Consider the following 20,921-nt stretch of genomic DNA (forward strand, 5'->3'; position numbering starts at 1 on the left):
AACTTGTAAAGTCTATCTTTACATATTGTAATATCTTTTTAAGTATTTGTTTTAATATTTGCACATAAAATCTTGAGTTTACACATTGACGGAACAACGACAACAATTTGCTTGTGAGGTTACGAAGAGGTTGATCTAACTATATGACTTAAACGTGACAATTCGATATCAAAAATCATAATTATATAACTTTGATTTTATCGAAAATCACAATCCCGATATCAAGAATAATCACATGTCCCTTTCTTTTCAAATGCGCACCGCAACCTCTTGGATCAACACGGAGCTGCTGGATGTGATGGGCATAAATATATATATATATATTCTCATGTCTAGTCTCCATTGTGAATAAATTATAAGAAATGCATTTAATGTTATTTATATAATTAAATTCTGTTTATAACATAACATGGAATATTACTTGTACCAACAGCTCGGCCAATCCATCAACACGCACAATGAACTCACACATTATTCTCAGATAAAGCTGCACTCGACCATTAATTCTCTTTCAGCCATCAAGCACAAATTGCATCAGCTCTCTAAAGCTCGTCAGTATCCATGCCACAATAGGGGACAGTAGAGAGCAGTGAGATGATGTATGAAGAACAGTTCATTTGATTGAGAAAAAGTTTCCTTGAAGAAAAGAAAAAGGGATAATAAACCAACTGCCCAGAAAAAGTTACTACGACCTGCGAGTTTGCTATGCAATCATATGCTCTTTTTGTCTTGGCATGCTAACACAAGTTTCAGACTACAAGCAGGCACAATTTTTACATGTACACTAATGTTACACTTGCCAGCCAACTTCTTTGGGTTAATGACATCCACCGACATCAGAGGTAACGGGTTGAAGACGATCCTAAACCCTGCTGCAACAAAGTTGGTGACAATCTTTGCCTTCAACACATAGTTTTGGTCCCTAGTTCATGGTTGAAGACGATCGAGAGTAACGGGTGATAGAAAATGCACGGTTGTGTCACAAAAAGAAACCTTCGTCATAGTCTGGATCGATCAGGACCTGAAAGGACAAGCTACATCCCCCATAGTTGGCTTCGCGGTTGAGCTCAGCTGAGAGCATCAAGTGGAGTCGTCTGAGCTAGAACTAGAGGTTTCGGTCCCACCAGCATGTGGTCCGGCCACTTGGCTTTCGTCCTCGCTGAAGAGGGATTCATTGCCCTCATTGCTCGAATGAGACAATGCGGCAGAGTAATAATCTGAAACGGCAGCTCGGCTCCGCCTCTTCCTACCCTCCTCCATCACACCGGTTCCTCGTAGCTCAAGTCGCCTACGCTTCCGCGCATTGCGTTTGCGCTTTGGAAAATCTTCTCTATGTGAGTCCACCGCGTTGTCTTCTTCCTTTGAAGCTCTGGTCCTTGCTTTTTCATTTTCAGATTCAATTGTTGCCACGTCAGGGTCAACCTCGGCCTTCCTCCTCTTCTTGCTTGAATTTGTCTGGAACAAACGATCCATTCCGTTCAATCTTCAACAATTTTTTTGCAAGCACACAGGAAAAAACACACACACACATCTGGAAAACATGATTTAGCTCGTCATGGAAATTCATATGGAGGAAAAAAAAAAAGCACAAGATGGTGTCCATGCAGCAAAATTATCCATGTTTAACAAGAGAGACTTTTTTTTTTATAAACCAGATACTGTAAATCAATAATTAAAAAATATTGATGAAAATTACACTCGCATGGTGTATTATACCCACAGATTGCAAATGCATGATGCCTGAGGCATTATGAGATGTGTTGCATAGTTTGATGATCCGGAAAAAGCGGTTAAATATCAGGGTGTTTTTGGTAATATGAAAAGAGGCTTCGAACTGGAATTGGAACAGATGTCTTGCATTCCTAATGTTTGTAAAGTCACAATATTATTATGATTACATTACCATAAGAAATATGATTCCCTGTTAATTGCATTCATTACCCCTACAGGAATTACTCAAGATTCCGGGTTATAATATCTACTGTTTCCATACCTCCCTATACACAGAGATTTTCTTTCCCCTTAACGTCACTTATCTTTTTTACCCGTCTTGTCCCTTCTCAGATGGGATCCAAGTGAGAGAGCTCAAGCTGTGACTATGATGGCAGGGGCAGAAAGATCCTTTATCAAACACCACAGCATGATAGATCACAAGCTGTGGCTATGATGGCATTCCAATCTTGATCTGTGAACCAAGAACACTTCTGGGGGCTTCCCTAGGCAGTAAGACGGGGAACGAAATAAAATGAAGACAAAAGAGACAAGTCACAATCCCTCAAATCCAAAACCTTGTCGACAGTGGCAATCCCCTTTCTATGTAGTGTCTGGTACTGAAAAAATTGGCGATCAAAATAATACAGGCCTCCAAAGTACATTCTCCCATTAATTATCCTGTCTATATTCCGACAAACAAAAAGCCCTTTGATAAATTTGGACAGCAGAAACTCATACTTGGGATGGCATTTGATACTGTGTTTAATAACATGTATCAAAAGCATTAATCTAGCAATTTCCCTACTGGCCTAAGGAGGACACAAAAAGTCTTTTGCATATTATTAGATGGGAGAAAAATCTTAGAGAACAATTTCTGTATTCAAAGAGCACAGTAATTAAAGCTAAATCTGGATTTCCTATAAGATAGGAATAAATCAAAGCAATCAAAGAGCGATGACCATAGAATGGTCTAATTTTCAGTGAAAAGAAAGCAACATCTAGCCATTTAAAAAGATAGGAGCTGAAGCAAAATAGCATGCACCATTCCTCTATTTGATGGTTCAATACCTTAGGACCTTGATCTATTAGATGAGCCCATTCACTCCTGTTCCTCAGACAATCATGGACCGCATGTAAATAACTCGGATAAGCATACCGCTCGCCATTGGGTTTTCTTAAATCATGCCAATGCTGCAAAAAAGAGAAGAGGCACATGAAACAGGACGGTAAAATGGCCACCATGAAGTTCCACTAAGGTGATAGAGATATTAAACCATACCGGGCGAACAGCATTGCACAGCTCTTCATACCTTATGTGCTTATCTTTACTCATAATCTCATCTATCAATCCTGCAGGTTGATGCTTTAAGTGAATTTGCATCACTAGACAAATGACACAAGTTGTTTATGAAAGAAATGAAATTGGGAACCTACCAGGCAAAGTGCGCACAATAACACCACCTTCATCTCTCGGAATATCCCTAGGTGAGCTGCATGCTATAGAAGTAATATGTTCACTAACCTCAGATGAGGAAAAAGGATCACTTTTTTCACCTTCACCAGAGGCAAGAGAAATATTCTTTATTAACGCCAAGTCAGGAGGTCTAATCTGTGATTCCTTTTTCTTCTCTGATGAGATGGATGATTGCTGATGTCTCTGGTCTGGAAAAGATGACAACCTACCCTTTTTCCTGCTCTCATCATTTAACTCTTGAGAATTGCGGGTAACATATTTCGATGCATCTTCTTTGTTTTTCCTTCTGAATACCTAAAATTAACTAAATCAATGTTAGTAACCCTAAACTCAGTTTGAAGACAATATTTTGACAGTTCACATAGGAATAGGCATTGAATATACAGTTAAAATAGAAGTTTAATAGAAGAAGCAGTCTCACCGAGACTTGATCCTTTCCCCCAGAAACAGAAGGGCGTTTGGAAAGCACACTCATGCCGGTGGTGGGGGTTGACTGTATGCCAGCAGCTTGCCGCACACGTGGCACCCTGGGAACTCTAGGAGAGCTGTTTAATTCTTGATGCAGCAATAGTGCGAGCTGACAAAAGATGAAAAGAAATTAAGAACCCTGGATAAATAGACTGGTAGCTACGTGCAAGTTGTCATCTTACCTCTTCATCACTTAAAGTCGTGGTAGCATTGCTTGATGCAGATGGATGCATAAAAATAGAGGTGCTTAGAACTTTTGAGGAAGTGTATGGAGCTGACTGATGACTTCTTTCAGTTCTATGAGACAGGTTTGTGGAAGTCTGCTTTATTTGAACAGAAGCTACTTGGGACTGCAATGAACCAGCAACATCATGAGTGCGTAAAACTGCTGTTCTGTCCTCTTTGCCGGAAGCTTTTGAAGATTGAAAAGGCAATTCTTCTTTTGAATCTGATACCAGATGCTCAGAGGCAGAATCATAAGATGTTCTACTAGTTTTTGATGGCCTAGATCCAGAAAATAGGGAAACTTTTGACTGACCTTTTGCCGGATTTTCTAAAATCTCTCCCATATTTTCTCCAGCTGGAGTTGGTGCACCTTCTTTCTTGGCAGCAGTATTTGTGCTCACCTTTGCTCGTGCTTGTTTGGTTAAATGGCTTGCCTTACCAGCTGAGGATGTAGACGTACTGGAAGACATGTTTGTACATGGAACAGATAGCTTGGTGACAACTGGTGAAAATGAAGTTGAAGAATCCTTTATGACACCTACTGCCAAATTAACTGCATCAGGAATTAAACTATTCAAATCTTGCAATCTTGAGTTTGTAGATTCATTAAAATTTTTTGTACCATGTCCTATCTCCAGTGTGCCTTTTTGTTCTGCTGAATTCTCCACTTGACTGCAATGTTTCAGAAGCTCACCAGTTCTTGAAGTTATACTATCTTTAAATTCATTACACTCTCTGCTAACATCCTGAGACCAATGTCCATGAGATGGAAAACTAGATTTGTTTTCTTGGTCCTGAATACCCTCAGATAACTGATTCAATAATTGCCCATGTTGTTGGCTGTCTATAGCAGGCAACTTTGCAACTGTACAAGGAGCAGTGAAATTTAAATTCCCTGTTGACAGGTCATCAGCACCTTCAATTTTCACTTCATTTGCATCCATTTTTGTGCTTAATATCACTGCATCTTTTGAGCCTGAAAGTACTGGCTTGTCTAGCAATTCTTTACAACCATTTGCAAGATCAGCACTGGCAGGCTTTGAGGTTCCTGAGTCCATCACAACACTTGAAGAAACCTTAGCTAGACGCCCTTCAAAATTGCTCTCATCCTTGGGTTCTTTCATGCAGTACATGGCTCTGCTACTAACCTAAGTAAATATTTCAGTGGAAGCATGATTTATCGTCCAAAGCATCACATATTTAGCAGAAAAATTTAATGAAAAAGGAATGTCCAGTAGCAAGTCTAACAAAAAATTGTGCAACTCAGCAGAAAGCATAACCAAGAATAATTAAACATTTAAGTTACTGAGAAAAGCAACATCACAGAGAACATTGAAGAAAACAGAAGATTGAAAGGTCACAGACAAACTGTGCCTATCTACCAGTTAATAGTTGAGTAAACCATGAAAGCATTCTGCAATGCCTTAGTAGGTTGCCTTAAAGTCTAAAACATGATCTTACATCCAAGCATTCAGCAACTAAGCACAATCCTAAGCCTACATAAATTAATTTGAGACTGGCTAGTAAGTACCAAACATGGGATCTTAACTTAAAACTTTTTTATGCAATGTCTAAATATAGGCCAAATATAAAAGGTAAGACGAATGTGAATACATCATACAAGCATATCTTTGGAGAGAAACACAGGGAGAAGAAAGAACCCCTTTCTCGAAGTAGCAGGCAATATTTTGTCAGTGTGGAGTCTATTTCTGTCTGCAATGTCCCAAATCTAGATAGGTTATGAAATATATACATCATGAAATATCTAGGTAATTTCATTTTAACCCAAACAGACTGATTTGATTAAGATATGATGTATAACATCATGAAATATGTAGCTTGTTTCATTTTAACCCCAATCTTGGACCTCTATTGTTTTTCCTCCCAATATCCTTTATAAAAAACTTTTTCGCTGTTCTATCACTCTGGAAATTGCTTGATCAAGTTCCTCACAGACTCCATCAGCACAACATGCACTACATCCTCTCTCTCTCTCTCTCTCTCTCTCTCTCTCTCTCACTCACTCACTCACTCATTCACTCATGCAAAAATCGACTGTTGACCCCTTCACTCCCACAACTTTGTTCAGAGACACATAAACAGTTTTTATTTAAAGCCATGATTTGCAAAGATATTGAAAAATTTATTGTTCCTTTCTGATTTTAACTTGGAGAAGATAATTCTAGGTATCATCAAATATCTCCCTTCCCCTACATATCAATAAGAATAAGCTTTTTCTAAATGATTAATCTTCTCAAAATTTTGGAATCTCTGTGATTGTACATTTAAATTTAAAAACGAGTATCACGAAATTATCATTTCTTGAATGTTCATTTACAGGATAGTCTAATTGGACATTAATCCTCAAACGAATTGTATTTAAATGTTCTAAAACACATTATTTCAAGATTGTTTTAGCCCTTTGGTAATGATTTCCATGAATGTTCTCACTCTTCTGAATGTCTCTCTCTCTCTCTCTCTCTCTCTCTCTCTCTCTCTCTCTCTCTCTTCTCTATATCAGAAATTACCCAGCCAACATAAGTCTACTGAGTGATCCAATTCACATTGTACAATAAAGATAACATCCACTATTTGGGTCAGCAATAAGAGAACTGAAACTTTTGTTTTTATTTCTAATAAAGTTCTCTTAGATCTCTCTTTACTTCTCCTCAAGACATTAATTCTAGTCAACTCACCCCCTCTTAACCAGGCAATTACCATCTTAAAAAGGTTTTCCTCATTTTACTCACTTTTAGAACTATACCTAATTATTCATGAATTTATCTTTTTTCATCCTTTCTAGTATTCCTATGCGTCTATCTCAACATTCTTTCTCTCCACTATAGGGGATGCAGGTAAACTTATTTGAACAGTTAACCAGCAAAATATTAAGTCACGCTTAATATTTATATAGATAAAAGCATCTACGATAAACAGACATGATACCTCATCTGTACTAGATTCTTTTGCAATTTGACTTGTGCCACCTCGAGATGCAACATCCATTTTTGGAGAATTATCACTTTTCTCGGTTTTTACAGTTTCCAGCTGGTCAACTTTCTCAACCTTCACCTCTCTCGCTATCATACTACTATCAGCAAGTAGGTGCTTGGGCTTGTCACTGTGACCCATTCCTTTTGGCTGACCAGCAAAACAGGATGCTGAGTGTAATTCTTCTGTCTGATCTTCACTTTTTGGACCTGGAACGCTTGCCTCTTCAAGCTGGAGATCCTTGTCCTTTTGGAACTCGAATTTCTTCATACCAGTGAAAGGTACAGAACCTGGCAAATTGCACAATCACGACAGCCAGCAAGAGAAGTATCAACACAAGCATTAGCATCTTACTCACACAAGCTGCTCTGCAACAAAAAGAGAGCAATGAATGCAAAGATACCAACCTCTCCTCTTAGTATCACTTGCAATTTTCTCAGCAGAACTCCTAGTCTTCTTCTTACCGGTCCAGTCCTTTGTTTCTCCTGGCTCCTCCCTCCTCTTCTTAGCAACATTTGCCTGCCCAACTGTCCGAAGCCTGCTCCTATCCTTCTTTCTGCAACTCAGGGATGAGCGGCTGCCACTTGAGACTTTCCCTTCTCCCTCCTTGATGGCCGCATCAAACTTCTTCATCGGAACATAAGGAATGATCTCCTTGGAGAGGGAGAATAGCACATCAGCCCCTCTGTTGGCCGGGTTCTCGGCCTCCTCCTCCCCCTCTTTCTTCTCCTCGTCCTCCTCCCAACAAGGGAACTCCCTGTATCGGAAATTGAACTTCTTGGGCACGTACCCGGTGCACTTCCAGAGCTGCGACGTGAAGATCGATGAGAGGCCTCCGAAGAGGTTCGGCTCGCCGCCGGGGACCCCCTGCACGTGGACACGGTCCTCGAGCGGAATCTCCGCCCAGAGACGGCGCCGATGGGGCCCAGCCGCGGAGTCGGCCGGCTGTAGCGGCGGAGGGGGAGGTGGCGGGCAGACATCGGTCTTGGTGGGGAGCTCCACGAGGAGCTGGGCGACCTCGGTCTCCTCGGTGTCAACGGGGAGGGGGAAGTGCCCGACGGCGGCGGCGGAGGCTGAGCGGAGCCTCCGGGCGGCGGCCTTGCAGTTGTGGCAAGCGAAGGACGCCTCGCCGCGGACGTAGCGGGAGCAGCGGGTGTGCACCCACACGCCGCACTCGTCGCAGCTCACCATCTCCTCCCCGTCGTCGAAGGTGACGCCGCAGGAGCAGTCCACCGTCCACGACCCGTCGCCCCAGTCGTCCGGGGGCTCCGCCGGGGGCAGCCGCTGCGACCGCCCCTTCATAGCGTTTCACCCTCAGCCGGGGGGAGCAGCGGGGGACAGGAAACGCGACCTCAACCGGTCAATTCTCCTTCATCAGATAGCCAAAGAGAGCGAGAGCGAGCGGGATCCGAATCTTAATTCGGAGAAGACGAAAGGGGAAAAGGGGACGAAGAGATCTAGCGAAGAGGTGAGATCGAGGAGAGCGCTGCGAGGCGCTCTTGCTTGCTCACCCGCCTGCCTGCCTGCCTGCTATCGCAGCCCGGCTCTTCTCCGAGGGTAGACAAAGGCTGCCGCAAGAAGAACCCTTCCTCACCGACGGAACAGTCGTCGTCGTCGTCGTCTGCTGCTGCTTGTCGCGCACAGGGGGGGAGAGGGGAGAGAAAAGAGGGTGGCGGATTCGGAGATGTGTTATTATGTGCCATTTGATGAGGGGGCTTTGGAGTCCGGGGTTTCCCCTCGGCCACGGGCAGCACGGGAGCCGAGTTACTTATGGGCCGAAACAGACCAGGCCGGTCTGGGCCAGTATGAGCAGGGCCGGACCGGTCCGGTCCATTTAAATTGGGCTCAAAATGACAATGTGCCGAGACGTAAGTCCAAACGTCTCTTTATTGAGAGTAAAGCATCCCTTAAAACTATTTTAATCTCTCACATATAATATACGTCAGACATAAGCATTAAAGCACCTCCAAACATATTATACATTTAACCAAAGATAAGATTCAAATCATCCAAACATATTATATTTGGATAAGATATATCTTAACATCATATTATACACAAGATGCATTTATTCAAAATAAATATTAAATCATCTCATCCACCATAAGTATCAGGAAAAAAATATTATTTATATCTAGAGTACTCGTATCAAATTTTGATGTAAATAATAATTTTTAAATTTTTGATAAGGATAGACGAATCTTATCTAAAAACATAATAAAGACAAATAATATGATAATTAACTGCATTAGCCAATCGAGAAATTTGATATGGGGAGTTTAGATAGCATAAAAACAATATGATGTCAACTAAGTATACCACATCAACATACCTCAAAGATAATCTTATCATCAACCGAATTAATTCATGAGTTTGGGTCAATACTCACGGAATGAACATTTTCTCTACTTAGACATCATCACGCCACATTTCCACCATTGAAATCAACACCGCTAACAATTGCAAACCTCTACATGAAAATGGATTACCGAAATCAAATCACCATCATTTGCAGCTTCAAGATGATCTACGCCTTCTCTCTCTAATCCCTCTAAGCTACGGAAAAGCTCGTCTATCTCACATCAAAATCTCGTACCTCTCCAATCCGATCCTTCTATATGTATCCATCCGCCTTCGACTCCGATCCGATCCTTTTATATATATACATCCCCCTTATTCTAGCAACGGAATTAAATAGAAATTATAATCAAATATAATACCTAGATTTATATGGAAAACATCTCCCACATGAAGGGTAAAATCTATGAGACAAACTATAGATAATCGAATAATGAATATACAAAATTCAGAATCTTTTACCTAAAATCCAAGCAACAATATCAAGAGAATAACTGAGATATAAGAATTATGTCACTATGCACAATATCTAAATTCTTCCCAAGTAATTACAACAATAATCTACTATAGATCTAATCTAACATGAGATGAGAACAATCTCTCCACGTTGTCCTTATCTTCTTCCCTTTCCTTCACTTGTTTTTCTGTCATTTTCTCATCTTTTTTGAATCAAGTTGCTACTACAGTTTTATGTCTCTATAAATTTTCTCCCTATTTTCGTAACCACCATACCCCCCTTATTAGGTCTAAAGTTAAATTAAAATGAGAGTACGCTATGGGCTGTTAAAGCCCACTAAGGGCTAAACTCATGGGCTGTTAGTCCAACAACCTTCCCCTTCAGCCCATAAGGGAGGTTGTCTTATGACTCATTAATGTGAAGTCATGCCAACCAACTGTCAACATGCATTTCTTTTGATAAAGATCTTTGTCAACATGTCTGTTTCATTATCATCTGTGTGAATTTTCTGAAGCTAAAACTACTTCTCTTCAAGTATATTTCGAATCCAATGGTATCTGACATCTATATGCTTTGACTTAGAATGAAAAATTGGGCTCTTACACAAATGAATGACACTCAGACTATCACAATTCATCATATAGTTTTCATGTTTTAGTCCCAATTCTTATAAGAATTCTTTCATCTATAACATTTCTTTGTAAACCTCTATAACAACAATATATTATGCCTTTGTGGTGGAGAGAGCAATACACCTATGCAATATGGATTGACATGACACAACTCCCCTTGCAAAAGTAAGTATAAAACCTGATGTGAACTTCCTCGTATCAATATCTCTTGTTATATCTGTATCTATATAACCTGTCAACGCAAAAGGTCCACCTCCAAAGCTTAAATAAACCTTAAAGCTCCCTTTGAGATATCTAAAGATTCACTTCACTACTGTCAAGTACTCTTTACATAAATTTGTAAGAAATCTGCTAGTAACACATACTGCATATGCGATGTCCGGCTTGGTACATACCATTACATACATAAAACTTTTAACCGTTGAAGCATAAGGAATATTTTGCATTTTCTCATTCTCATCATCGCTTGACGGACTTTGTTCCGAGCACAACTTGAAGTGACCTGTAAGAGGAGAACCAACTGGCTTTGCATTGCTCATACTGAATATTTTCAATACCTTCTCGATGTATTTCTTCTGTGACAACCAAATCTTCTTGGTTTTTTTGTCATGAAAAATATGTATGCCCAGTATTTGCTATGCTGGCCACATGTCCTTCATTACAAAAACTCACTCAGTTCCTTCTTCAACCTGTCAATTGTAGACATATCTTTTTTAAAAATAAGCATGTCAACAACATAAAGTAAGAGAATAATAAAATTCTCACCAAACCATTTAATGTACACGTAATGATATGAAGCCGTTCTTTTGTATCCATTTTCAGTTATAAATAAATCAAATATTTTGTATCATTATCTTGGAGCTTACTTCAGCCCATACAAGCTCTTCCTCAACTTGTAGACAAAGTTTTCTTTACCTTTGACTTTGAAGTATTCTGGTTGCTCCATATAAATTTTCTCCTCAAAATCATCATGAAGGAAAGCTATCTTCATATTTAACTGCTCAACCTTCAAGTCCTGGCTAGGAACAATACCAAGAGCAACACGAATAGAAGATATTTTAACAATAGGAGAAAAAATCTCTTCAAAATCAATACCTTTCTTACCAAAGCATTTCACGACCAATCTAGCTTTGTACTTTAGTTGAGAACAATATTCTTGAATCTTCAACCTAAAAACTCACTTATTCTTCAAGGCCTTCATTCCCTTTGGTAGTTACACCAAATCATATATATGGTTCCTCTATAGAGCATCCATCTCTTCTTGTATAGCAATCGACCATTTCTTTTTCTACTCACTTTCAACTGCTTCATAGTAACTCTATAGTTGACCTACATCAATAAGCATCACATACTCATATGTAGAGTATCTTCTGGAAGGTTGACGTTGTCTAGAAGATCTTCTCAATTGAGGTTCTACGGAAAATTACTCTCCAACTTCTTCTTGCTCAACATGTACTGCAGGTAGATCAACATCGAGCTCTACGCCATCTTTCTGTACATCTCTCCCATCACCCTAATATACTGGAGGAGTAACTAGGTCACAATCTGCTAATCCTTATGTATAAGTCTTGGTTAGTGTCTTCTTCTTCAAATCCTCAAAGGTTTTATCCTCAAAGAATATCACATCTCTGCTTCTAAACACCTTCTGCTTTTCTAGATTCCAAAGCTTGTAACCAAACTGATCATATGAGTAGCTAAGAAAAATACATTCTTTATTCTTACCATCTAACTTAGACCTCTCATTATTTGAAATATGTGCAAATGCACGATAACCAAATACTCTCAAATGCTTGAAGGAAATACTTTTCCCTGACCATACATACTTTGCAACATCACAATATAAGACTTTACGTGATGACAAGTTGATCACATCAACTATAGTCCTCAAAGCCTCATTCCAAAATTCTTTTGGGTAGCTTGGCCTATGAAAGCATACATTTGATCTTTTTGATGATAGTGCGGTTCATCCTCACTATAATTGTATTATGTTGAGGTGTATTTGGAACTGTCATCTCATGTCGGATGTCATATGACCTGCAATAATAATTAGACAATCTTGTGTACTCACCACCATTATCTGATCTTATGCATTTCAATTATCTTTTTGTCTTCTTTTCAACTCTGGTATGAAACTCTTTGAAGATATTTAATAACCCGATCTGTGGTCTTCATAACATAGGCTCAAATTTTCTTAGAAAAATCATCTATAAAAGTGACAAAATAAAGTATACTATTGATGCTAGGAATATTAACAAACCCACCAGGAGATTTTATCCTCAAAAGATCACATATATCTACATAAACACGATCTAAGACATGTATTTTTTTAGACAAAGCAGGACTAGCAAATGAAACTCTGTGTTGTTTACCAGTCAAACAATCAATATAACGGTTCAAATTTGTACCTCTGAGATTTGATAATATCTCTCTTTTGGAAAGAGCTTATAGCCCCTTCTCACTCGTATGTCTCAATCGCCTATGCTACAACTTTATGCTAAAGTATTTCTCTATAGCATTCAGTTACTCACCATAAGCTTTGGCATGCAACTTGTATAAGGTGTGATATATTTTTTTTTCAATAGTCATAATAAGATAACTCTTATTGAGCTTTCATAGTTGCCCATCTTGACAACACCGAAATTTCTAGACCTGTAAGTAGTAAAAAACTCCATCTATGGTAGCATAATAAGAAGCATATATATCAATCACCCACCCAAGATCTTAATATATAAGAAAAAATATCATTAGAAGGAGACACAATCAAATAATCATCATCATACACCATAGTTGTAGTATTATCTACTAACTGTTGGGAAATCATAGGGGGCGACATCATATGCGCAGCGGAAGAACAAGAAAACAAAAATCCCCGATTCCCAAAAAGATGTTCATCGTCGTGCGAAGATTGGTGCGCAAAATCCGCAAAAAAACACAAAACTGCGTATAAAGATTGTGTTACCTAGGGAGATCGTATATCCCTGTTTCCTTGCAGATCCTTAGGAGAGGGTGAAGGAGGTCAAGCGTCCTCCTCTCTAGCGGTGATCCACACAGCAGGGTTGCGACGACGCTCCTCAAAACTCCAGGCCTACTCTGAGGTGGAGAGGGAGAGGAGAATAGGAAGGGCAAGCAAAGACTCTAGCCTATGAGGCTGTGAATCCCTCCTATTTATAGAGATCCCGTGTCAAAACCCTAATGGGTTCTTTCCCTAGTGGGTATTGGATCTGCATCCAATAAGACAAGGGCTCCGTCGGATATCTCATATCCGAACCTCTACTCATCGCATTGCCTACCATATGTGTGTGACCCTCTAGGCCCAATATCGAGCTGGCCGTGAGTCATACCTGTCAGAACTCCTTCTAACTCAGTGAATTATTATCTCTGTAATAATTCACTCGACTCATCGACTACGGAAGTACTAGGCCACTACGCCGTAGTCCCCAGACGATACAGGGGAATCCAATCTATTGGACCTGTCTGTCCTCAGTTACCATGTACCTATAGTCCCTCATCCATCTAATATCCCAGAGACCGTATATCGAGCATGGTGCTGTCAGACCCATACAGTTTCTACTCGAGTCTCGCTCTAATCGGATTCTCCCGGAGAACTCTTTCTCTCTCAACCCGAATGACCCTGGCCAGGGATTTGTCTGAGCAAGAACACATGGGATATTCCTCTCATGATACCGAGAGTGGATGATCCTCTATCGACACTCAATAGCCCTCGTAAGGTCGACTACCACTCCCAATGACCAGCTGTACTAGATCTGGGAACAGCCAAACCTATAAGTCTGGTATCAAAGAGTGGAGCACTCATACAGGACATCCTTGGTGTCTCAAGTCTAAGAACCAGATACACCACTAGGACTACGGAATCGTTGTCTGACAATAAGGCATCATCAACCATCCAGCATTTCGTAAGCGGATCAATCAGTGAACTCATTCTCCAATGAGCACCTGTACTGTATCCCTAGTGTCCCTACACGAGCAGCTATGAGACCAGCTGCATCCATCATATGGACGGGTATACAGCACACCAGTCTATCCGGTTATCACGATGTCCCTCTCGAGTAACCTATGACCGGGATTATTTAGGATATGTGTTTAAAGGTGAATCGATCTCATTATCGTGATCTCATCACGATCCGATTCCCATTGCACAAATCCAAGGACATCACAATATATATGCATTTATGCAATAGTTATAAAGTGATATACGCCAAAATATAATAAGCAAAAAAGATTCTGTATCAAGTCACACGTGCCATCACTCACGTGATTGGCTTGCTGGGCACTTATGACTAGCAATCTCCCACTTGACCTAAAGCCAATCACCTATGTGTCTGATCCCCATCAGACCCCTGTGACGCTCAAAGATAATCTGAGACAATGGCTTTGTTAGTGGATCTGCAATGTTATCTTCGGATGGAACTCTTTCCACTGCTACATCTCCTCGGGTCACGATCTCTCTGATAAGGTGGAACCTCCTCAGAACATGCTTAGATTTCTGATGAGACCTAGGTTCCTTCGCTTGAGCAATTGCCCCGTTGTTGTCGCAATATAGGGAAATCGGCTCCTCACTATCCGGCACGACTCCCAAATCTGTGATGAACTTCTTCAACCAGACTCCCTCCTTTGCTGCATCTGATGCAGCAATGTACTCCGCCTCTGTGGTCGAGTCAGCAGTGGTATCTTGCTTGGAACTCTTCCAGCACACTGCTCCTCCATTCAAGGTGTACACATACCCTAAATTCGACTTGCTATCATCGACATCAGACTGAAAACTTGAGTCAGTGTAGCCTTCAACCTTAAGGCTATTACCTCCATATACTAGTAAAAGATCCTTAGTCCTTCTCAAGTACTTAAGGATACACTTTACTGCTTTCCAGTGCTCCAAGCCTGGATCCGCCTGATACCTGCTCGTGACACTCAGAGCATGCGCTATATCAGGCCTAGTACATAGCATGGCATACATGATAGACCCTATTGTTAAGGCATAAGGTATCATATCCATGTTCGCCCTTTCTTCTGGAGTCTTTGGGGACATACTCGTAGAAAGCGATATCCCATGTCTCATCGGTATGAGACCTCTTTTGGAATTTTCCATGCCAAACCTTTTGACAATAGTTTCTATGTACCTGGACTAGGACAAGCCAAGCATCCTTTTTGGATCTATCTCTATAGATTCTAATCCCCAAGATATAAGATGCTTCTCCTAAGTCCTTCATGGAGAAGTGTCTAGATAACCAAGCCTTTATTGTGGATAGCATTCCTATGTCATTCCCAATGATGAGGATGTCATCCACACCAAAAAAAAACTAATAGCGCTCCCACTTACCTTTCTGTATACACAAGGCTCATCTTCGTTCTTAACGAAGTCATAAGATCTGATTGCCTCATCAAATCTTATGTTCCAACTTCGGGAAGCTTGCTTTAGTCCATAAATGGATCTAAGCAACCTACACACCTTATCTGGGCAGTTCTTGGACACGAATCCCTCAGGTTGCATCATATACACCTCCTCCTCCAGGTTCCCGTTGAGGAATGCGGTTTTCACATCCATCTGCCAGATCTCATAATCATAGTGTGCTGCAATAGCCAATAGAATTCTGATGGATTTTAGCATTGCTACGGGTGAGAAAGTTTCGTCGTAGTCAACACCTTGCCTTTGACGATACCCCTTAGCCACTAGCCTTGCTTTATAGGTCTCTACCTTTCCATCTACTCCGATCTTTTTCTTAAAGATCCACTTGCAACCGATGGGTACAATACCTTCGGGTGCATCAACTAGGTTCCAAACCTTATTGGAGTACATAGAATCCATCTCAGAATTCATGGCTTCTTTCCACTTCCCGGAGTCTATACTCATAATAGCCTCCTCGTAGGTCTGAGGATCAATATCCTCTACATCCTCTGCTCTAATATGTCCCACATATCTCTCAGGAGGATGGGATACTCTATCAGACCTGCGTAAAGTTGAAACTTGTGTATTATATACCTGAACAGACTCGGGCTGTAGAGTGGTGCTTGAGCTTGGTTCTCCAACCTCGCTCAATTCTATCATTCTCCCACTATCTCCGTCAAGAATGTGTTCCTTCTCAAGGAACACTGCTCTCTTAGCTACAAAGACATTTTGGTCCTCGAGATGATAGAAGTAATACCCACAAGTTTCCTTGGGGTATCCCACAAATTTACATCGCCCTGTCCTTGATTCTAACTTATCGGGGTTGTGTCTTTTAACATGGGCAGAGCAGCCCCAAATCTTAACTACTTTAAGATCAGGCTTCTTCCCTTTCCATATCTCATATGGTGTAGACACCACCGACTTAGTTGGAACTCTGTTCAGAAGGTAAGCTGCGGTTTCTAGGGCATATCCCCAGAATGAGATGGGTAGGTCAGCGAAACTCATCATGGACCGTACCATATCTAATAATGTACGATTTCTCCTTTCAGAGACACCATTGAGCTGAGGTGTATAAGGAGGTGTCCATTGGGATAATATCCCATGGTCCTTGAGGAAGTGAGTAAACTCTGTACTTAAGTACTCACCTCCTCGATCTGATCGAAGAGTTTTGATACTCTTTTCAGTCTAGTTCTCCACCTCATTCTTATACTCTCTGAATTTCTCAAAGGCCTCGGACTTGTACTTCATTAAGTACACATATCCATACCTTGAGAAATCATCAGTAAATGTAATGAAGTAGGAGTAACCTCCAATGGCATGAGTTGACATGGGTCCACATACATCACTATGTATGAGTTCCAACAACTCAGTGGCTCTCTCTCCAGTTCCACTAAATGGAGAGTTGGTCAGTTTTCCACGAATGCAAGGCTCACAAGTTGCATATGACACATAGTCGAATGGATCTAGATATCCATCATTTAGCAACTTTTGAATCCTTCTTTCATGGATGTGACCTAGCCTACAATGCCACAGGTAGGCACTGTTCAACTCATCTCGTTTCCTTTTGGACACATTTATATTCATGATATGTGGAGTGGTGTCTAACATAAATAAACCATTATGCAATGTTCCTTTCGTGATGATCTTATCATCTAATAATATCGAACAACCATTGTTCTCAAAAACAAATTTATATCCACTAACTGTTAAACATGAAATGGAGATAATGTTTTTGATAATAGAAGGAACAAAATAACATGCATCTAATGCAATAAAAGCTCCACTAGGCAGATGTAGGGCGACCTCGCCAACAGCTAATACAGCAACTTTTGCTCCATTACCCATCTTGAGGTCCATCTCGCCTCTCTCTAGTCTCCTAGGCCTTGCCAGAACCTGCAACGAATTACATATATGATAAGCACTACCGGTATCTAATACCCATGTGTTATCATAAGAGTCTGACAAATGGAGACTGATCATGAATGTACCTGAAGCTTCATCAAGCTTTTGTTTCGCCCTTTCTGCAAGGTACTCTTTGCAGTTTCTCTTCCAGTGCCCATCTTTACCACAGTGGAAGCACTGGCCTTTGTCCTTTGTTGGGTCTTTCTTAGCAACCTTTGCTTTACCTTGTTTGCCCTTGCCCTTTCCCTTCTTAAGGGACCTTTCTGCTTTCCTTTTCTTTCTGGTCTCACCAGTGTAGAGAACTGGCTTCTCTTTCTTAATAGTACTCTCTGCCTCCCTCAACATATTGAGGAGCTCTGGGAGAGTCACCTCAAGCTTGTTCATATTAAAGTTCATTATGAACTGTGAAAAGGAATCTGGTAGGGACTGAAGCACAATGTCCACACACAAGTTATCCTCTAGGACCATTCCTAGACCTGTGAGTTTCTCTATCCACTCAATCATCTTTAGGACATGGTTCTGAACCGGTGTCCCCTCAGTCATCCTAGCGCGGAAAAGGCTCTTGGATATCTCATATCGTTGAGTCCTTCCCTGTTCCTCAAACAATTTACGGACATGTAGGAGAATGGATCTGGCATCCATCTTTTCATGTTGTCTCTGTAACTCTGGAGTCATAGAGCCCAACATATAGCACTGAGCAAGAGTGGAGTCATCAATGTACTTCACGTAGCGAGCGATCTCATCCTCGCTTGCCCCTTCTTCGGGCGTAGGCATCACTGTATCAAGGACGTACACGATTTTCTCCGTTGTGAGAACAATTCTCAAGTTACGGAGCCAATCTGTATAATTTGGACCAGTGAGGCGGTTGACATCAAGTATGCCACGTAAGGGATTTGAAAGCGACATTTTCTGAAAATAAAGATGTAGCAAAAATGAATAACATGCAGATTTTGCAAGAAATAAACTATCAAGATATGGACTTCTATCTTAATATGCTCCCACTATTTTACTAACGAGTCACGCGACACCCTCAGCACGTGAAACGGAAGTCTCCGGCAGACTTCTAGTGGGGATCAGGATCCAATCAGCGTCTTAGTGTAACCTCGAGGGACTCGACCAATCACACTAAGCCTAAAAGGTAGACAACTCTTGCCGATCACAACTCCTTGTGATTCCCGTCCTGTTCGGCCTCCGAATCACCATGGCCTCGAGGGACTCGACCAACCATGATGCTCGGTTAAGTCAACACCTTCGTTACAAGATGAGTCTGATTTGATGATATACCCTCGAGGGACTCGACCAAGCATATCATACCCTCAGGTCACCGGTGACATCTCTATGTCGTAAGCAAGATAGCGAATCGCGATATAGGTGAGTCTCGAGGGACTCGACCAACTCAACCTACACCGGGATTCGGTTCCTACTCATAACGATGGAAGGCCACGTGGGTCAATCTAATTGCCTCACGTTTACCGACTTAATTTTATCGAGAGATGTTTCTATTATTTGGTCTCCTAATATGACATGTCACACATATACATATTTAATATATATCTACATCGCATGCAAATATATATACATATCTAGTATGTGTATAAGCAATCACACCAGATGATCATGGACCACAACCTAATATGATTAGGCCCGAGCCAGTAGGCCTAATCATTCACATCAAGATCTATGTGTGCAACGGTGCATCTCCATGCCTTGTGATCGTCCATCTCGTCCTCGTCGGTTCCGTCGACATCTTGATGCATCTCCATGCATCACGATCGTCCGTCTCGTGGGTCCCGCTATGGCATCCACGCTCCCGCTGCGCCTCCTCATGTGATTACAACTTAATCATAGGCACGCAGGCCCGACAATAAACGAGAAATATAATGGAGGTTCGCAGACCTCAATAATAATAATCACAAGTACACACATCACACGGTCCATGATCATCCGTCCACTCATCATACATCACATGTATAAATAATCATCATCATGTAGGACTACTAGATAATAATAAAAATAACAATCAACTAAACCTTTTAATTAATTAATATTTTCTGAAATCAGGGATATATAGGGAATTTCTCAATTCCTAAGGGTATTTTCGTAATTTGGACAAAAGACAGAAACTGGAATTTCTCAAATTCCGAGGGGGCAAAACTATCTTTTTGCCCAGAAAACCCTAATACCCTTCTCCCCCTTGCTGCTGCGCCGCCGCCGCCGCCACCCTGCTGGCGGCGGCCTGTGCGGCGAGGGCGAGGGCACTGCCCTCGCCTGCAGGTGGCACGCCCGCTGGGGTCGCTGCCGCTGCAGGTGGGCGCCCCCGCGGGCGCCGCCGCCTCCGCGGGCGGTTCTGCCCGCGAGTCAGCGCCCGCAGGTGGTGCTGTCTCGCTGGCGGCCGCCCCTGCGGGGTTTTTGCCCGTGGGAGCAGCGGCCACAGGCGCCGCTGCCCTGCGGTGCCTCAGCCCGCGCTGCTGCCCCGCGGCGCCTCTGCCCGCGGGCTCAGTGGCCGCAGGCGCTTCTACCGAGCGGGCTGCCAGCCCCGCCGGCCGCAAGCCTGCTTCAAGCAGACCGCCGGTCGGCTGCTGCAGGCACAGCGCTTGCGCATGCGCCGGCGCTGTGCTGCCTGGCTGCGGCTGCGGCTTGCTGCAGGCATGCAGATCGAGGGCAGCAACTGTTGCTGCCCTTCCTTGCTTTTGCGTCAACGATTTTGACGTCAATATTCTTCCTAAACACAACACACGCAGTTCAAAAACCAATCATTCGCACGAACAACCTGGCTCTGATACCACTGTTGGGAAATCATAGGGGGCGACATCATATGCGCAGCGGAAGAACAAGAAAACAAAAATCCCCGATTCCCAAAAAGATGTTCATCGTCGTGCGAAGATTGGTGCGCAAAATCTGCAAAAAAACACAAAACTGCGTATAAAGATTGTGTTACCTAGGGAGATCGTATATCCCTGTTTCCTTGCAGATCCTTAGGAGAGGGTGAAGGAGGTCAAGCGTCCTCCTCTCTAGCGGTGATCCACACAGCAGGGTTGCGACGACGCTCCTCAAAACTCCAGGCCTACTCTGAGGTGGAGAGGGAGAGGAGAATAGGAAGGGCAAGCAAAGACTCTAGCCTATGAGGCTGTGAATCCCTCCTATTTATAGAGATCCCGTGTCAAAACCCTAATGGGTCCTTTCCCTAGTGGGTATTGGATCTGCATCTAATAAGACAAGGGCTCCGTCGGATATCTCATATCCGAACCTCTACTCATCGCATTGCCTACCATATGTGTGTGACCCTCTAGGCCCAATATC

General features: G+C 42.0%; 1 protein-coding gene across 5 annotated transcripts; it reads right to left on the reverse strand.

Annotated features, from left to right (window-relative positions):
• Positions 1-602: 602 nt before the first annotated feature.
• On the reverse strand, positions 603-8,562 carry LOC135584238 (uncharacterized). Of its 5 annotated transcripts, none has more exons than XM_065183890.1 (9): positions 7,279-8,561; positions 6,827-7,161; positions 4,503-5,028; positions 3,838-4,418; positions 3,609-3,764; positions 3,148-3,481; positions 2,993-3,063; positions 2,782-2,904; positions 603-1,455 (listed from the first exon to the last, which is right to left on the reverse strand). In XM_065183890.1, the coding sequence occupies exons 1-9, from the start codon at positions 8,171-8,173 to the stop codon at positions 1,081-1,083; spliced, it is 3,396 nt and encodes a 1,131-aa protein (XP_065039962.1). In that variant the 5' UTR covers positions 8,174-8,561; the 3' UTR covers positions 603-1,080. The 5 variants fall into 5 exon arrangements, with proteins under 5 accessions (XP_065039962.1, XP_065039961.1, XP_065039963.1 ...); XM_065183889.1 differs by having other exon boundaries at positions 3,838-4,421; XM_065183891.1 differs by having other exon boundaries at positions 3,838-4,103; positions 4,194-5,028.
• Positions 8,563-20,921: the final 12,359 nt, after the last annotated feature.

This window comes from Musa acuminata, chromosome BXJ1-5, assembly GCF_036884655.1.
Source record: "Musa acuminata AAA Group cultivar baxijiao chromosome BXJ1-5, Cavendish_Baxijiao_AAA, whole genome shotgun sequence".
Classification (NCBI taxonomy): Eukaryota; Viridiplantae; Streptophyta; class Magnoliopsida; order Zingiberales; family Musaceae; genus Musa; species Musa acuminata.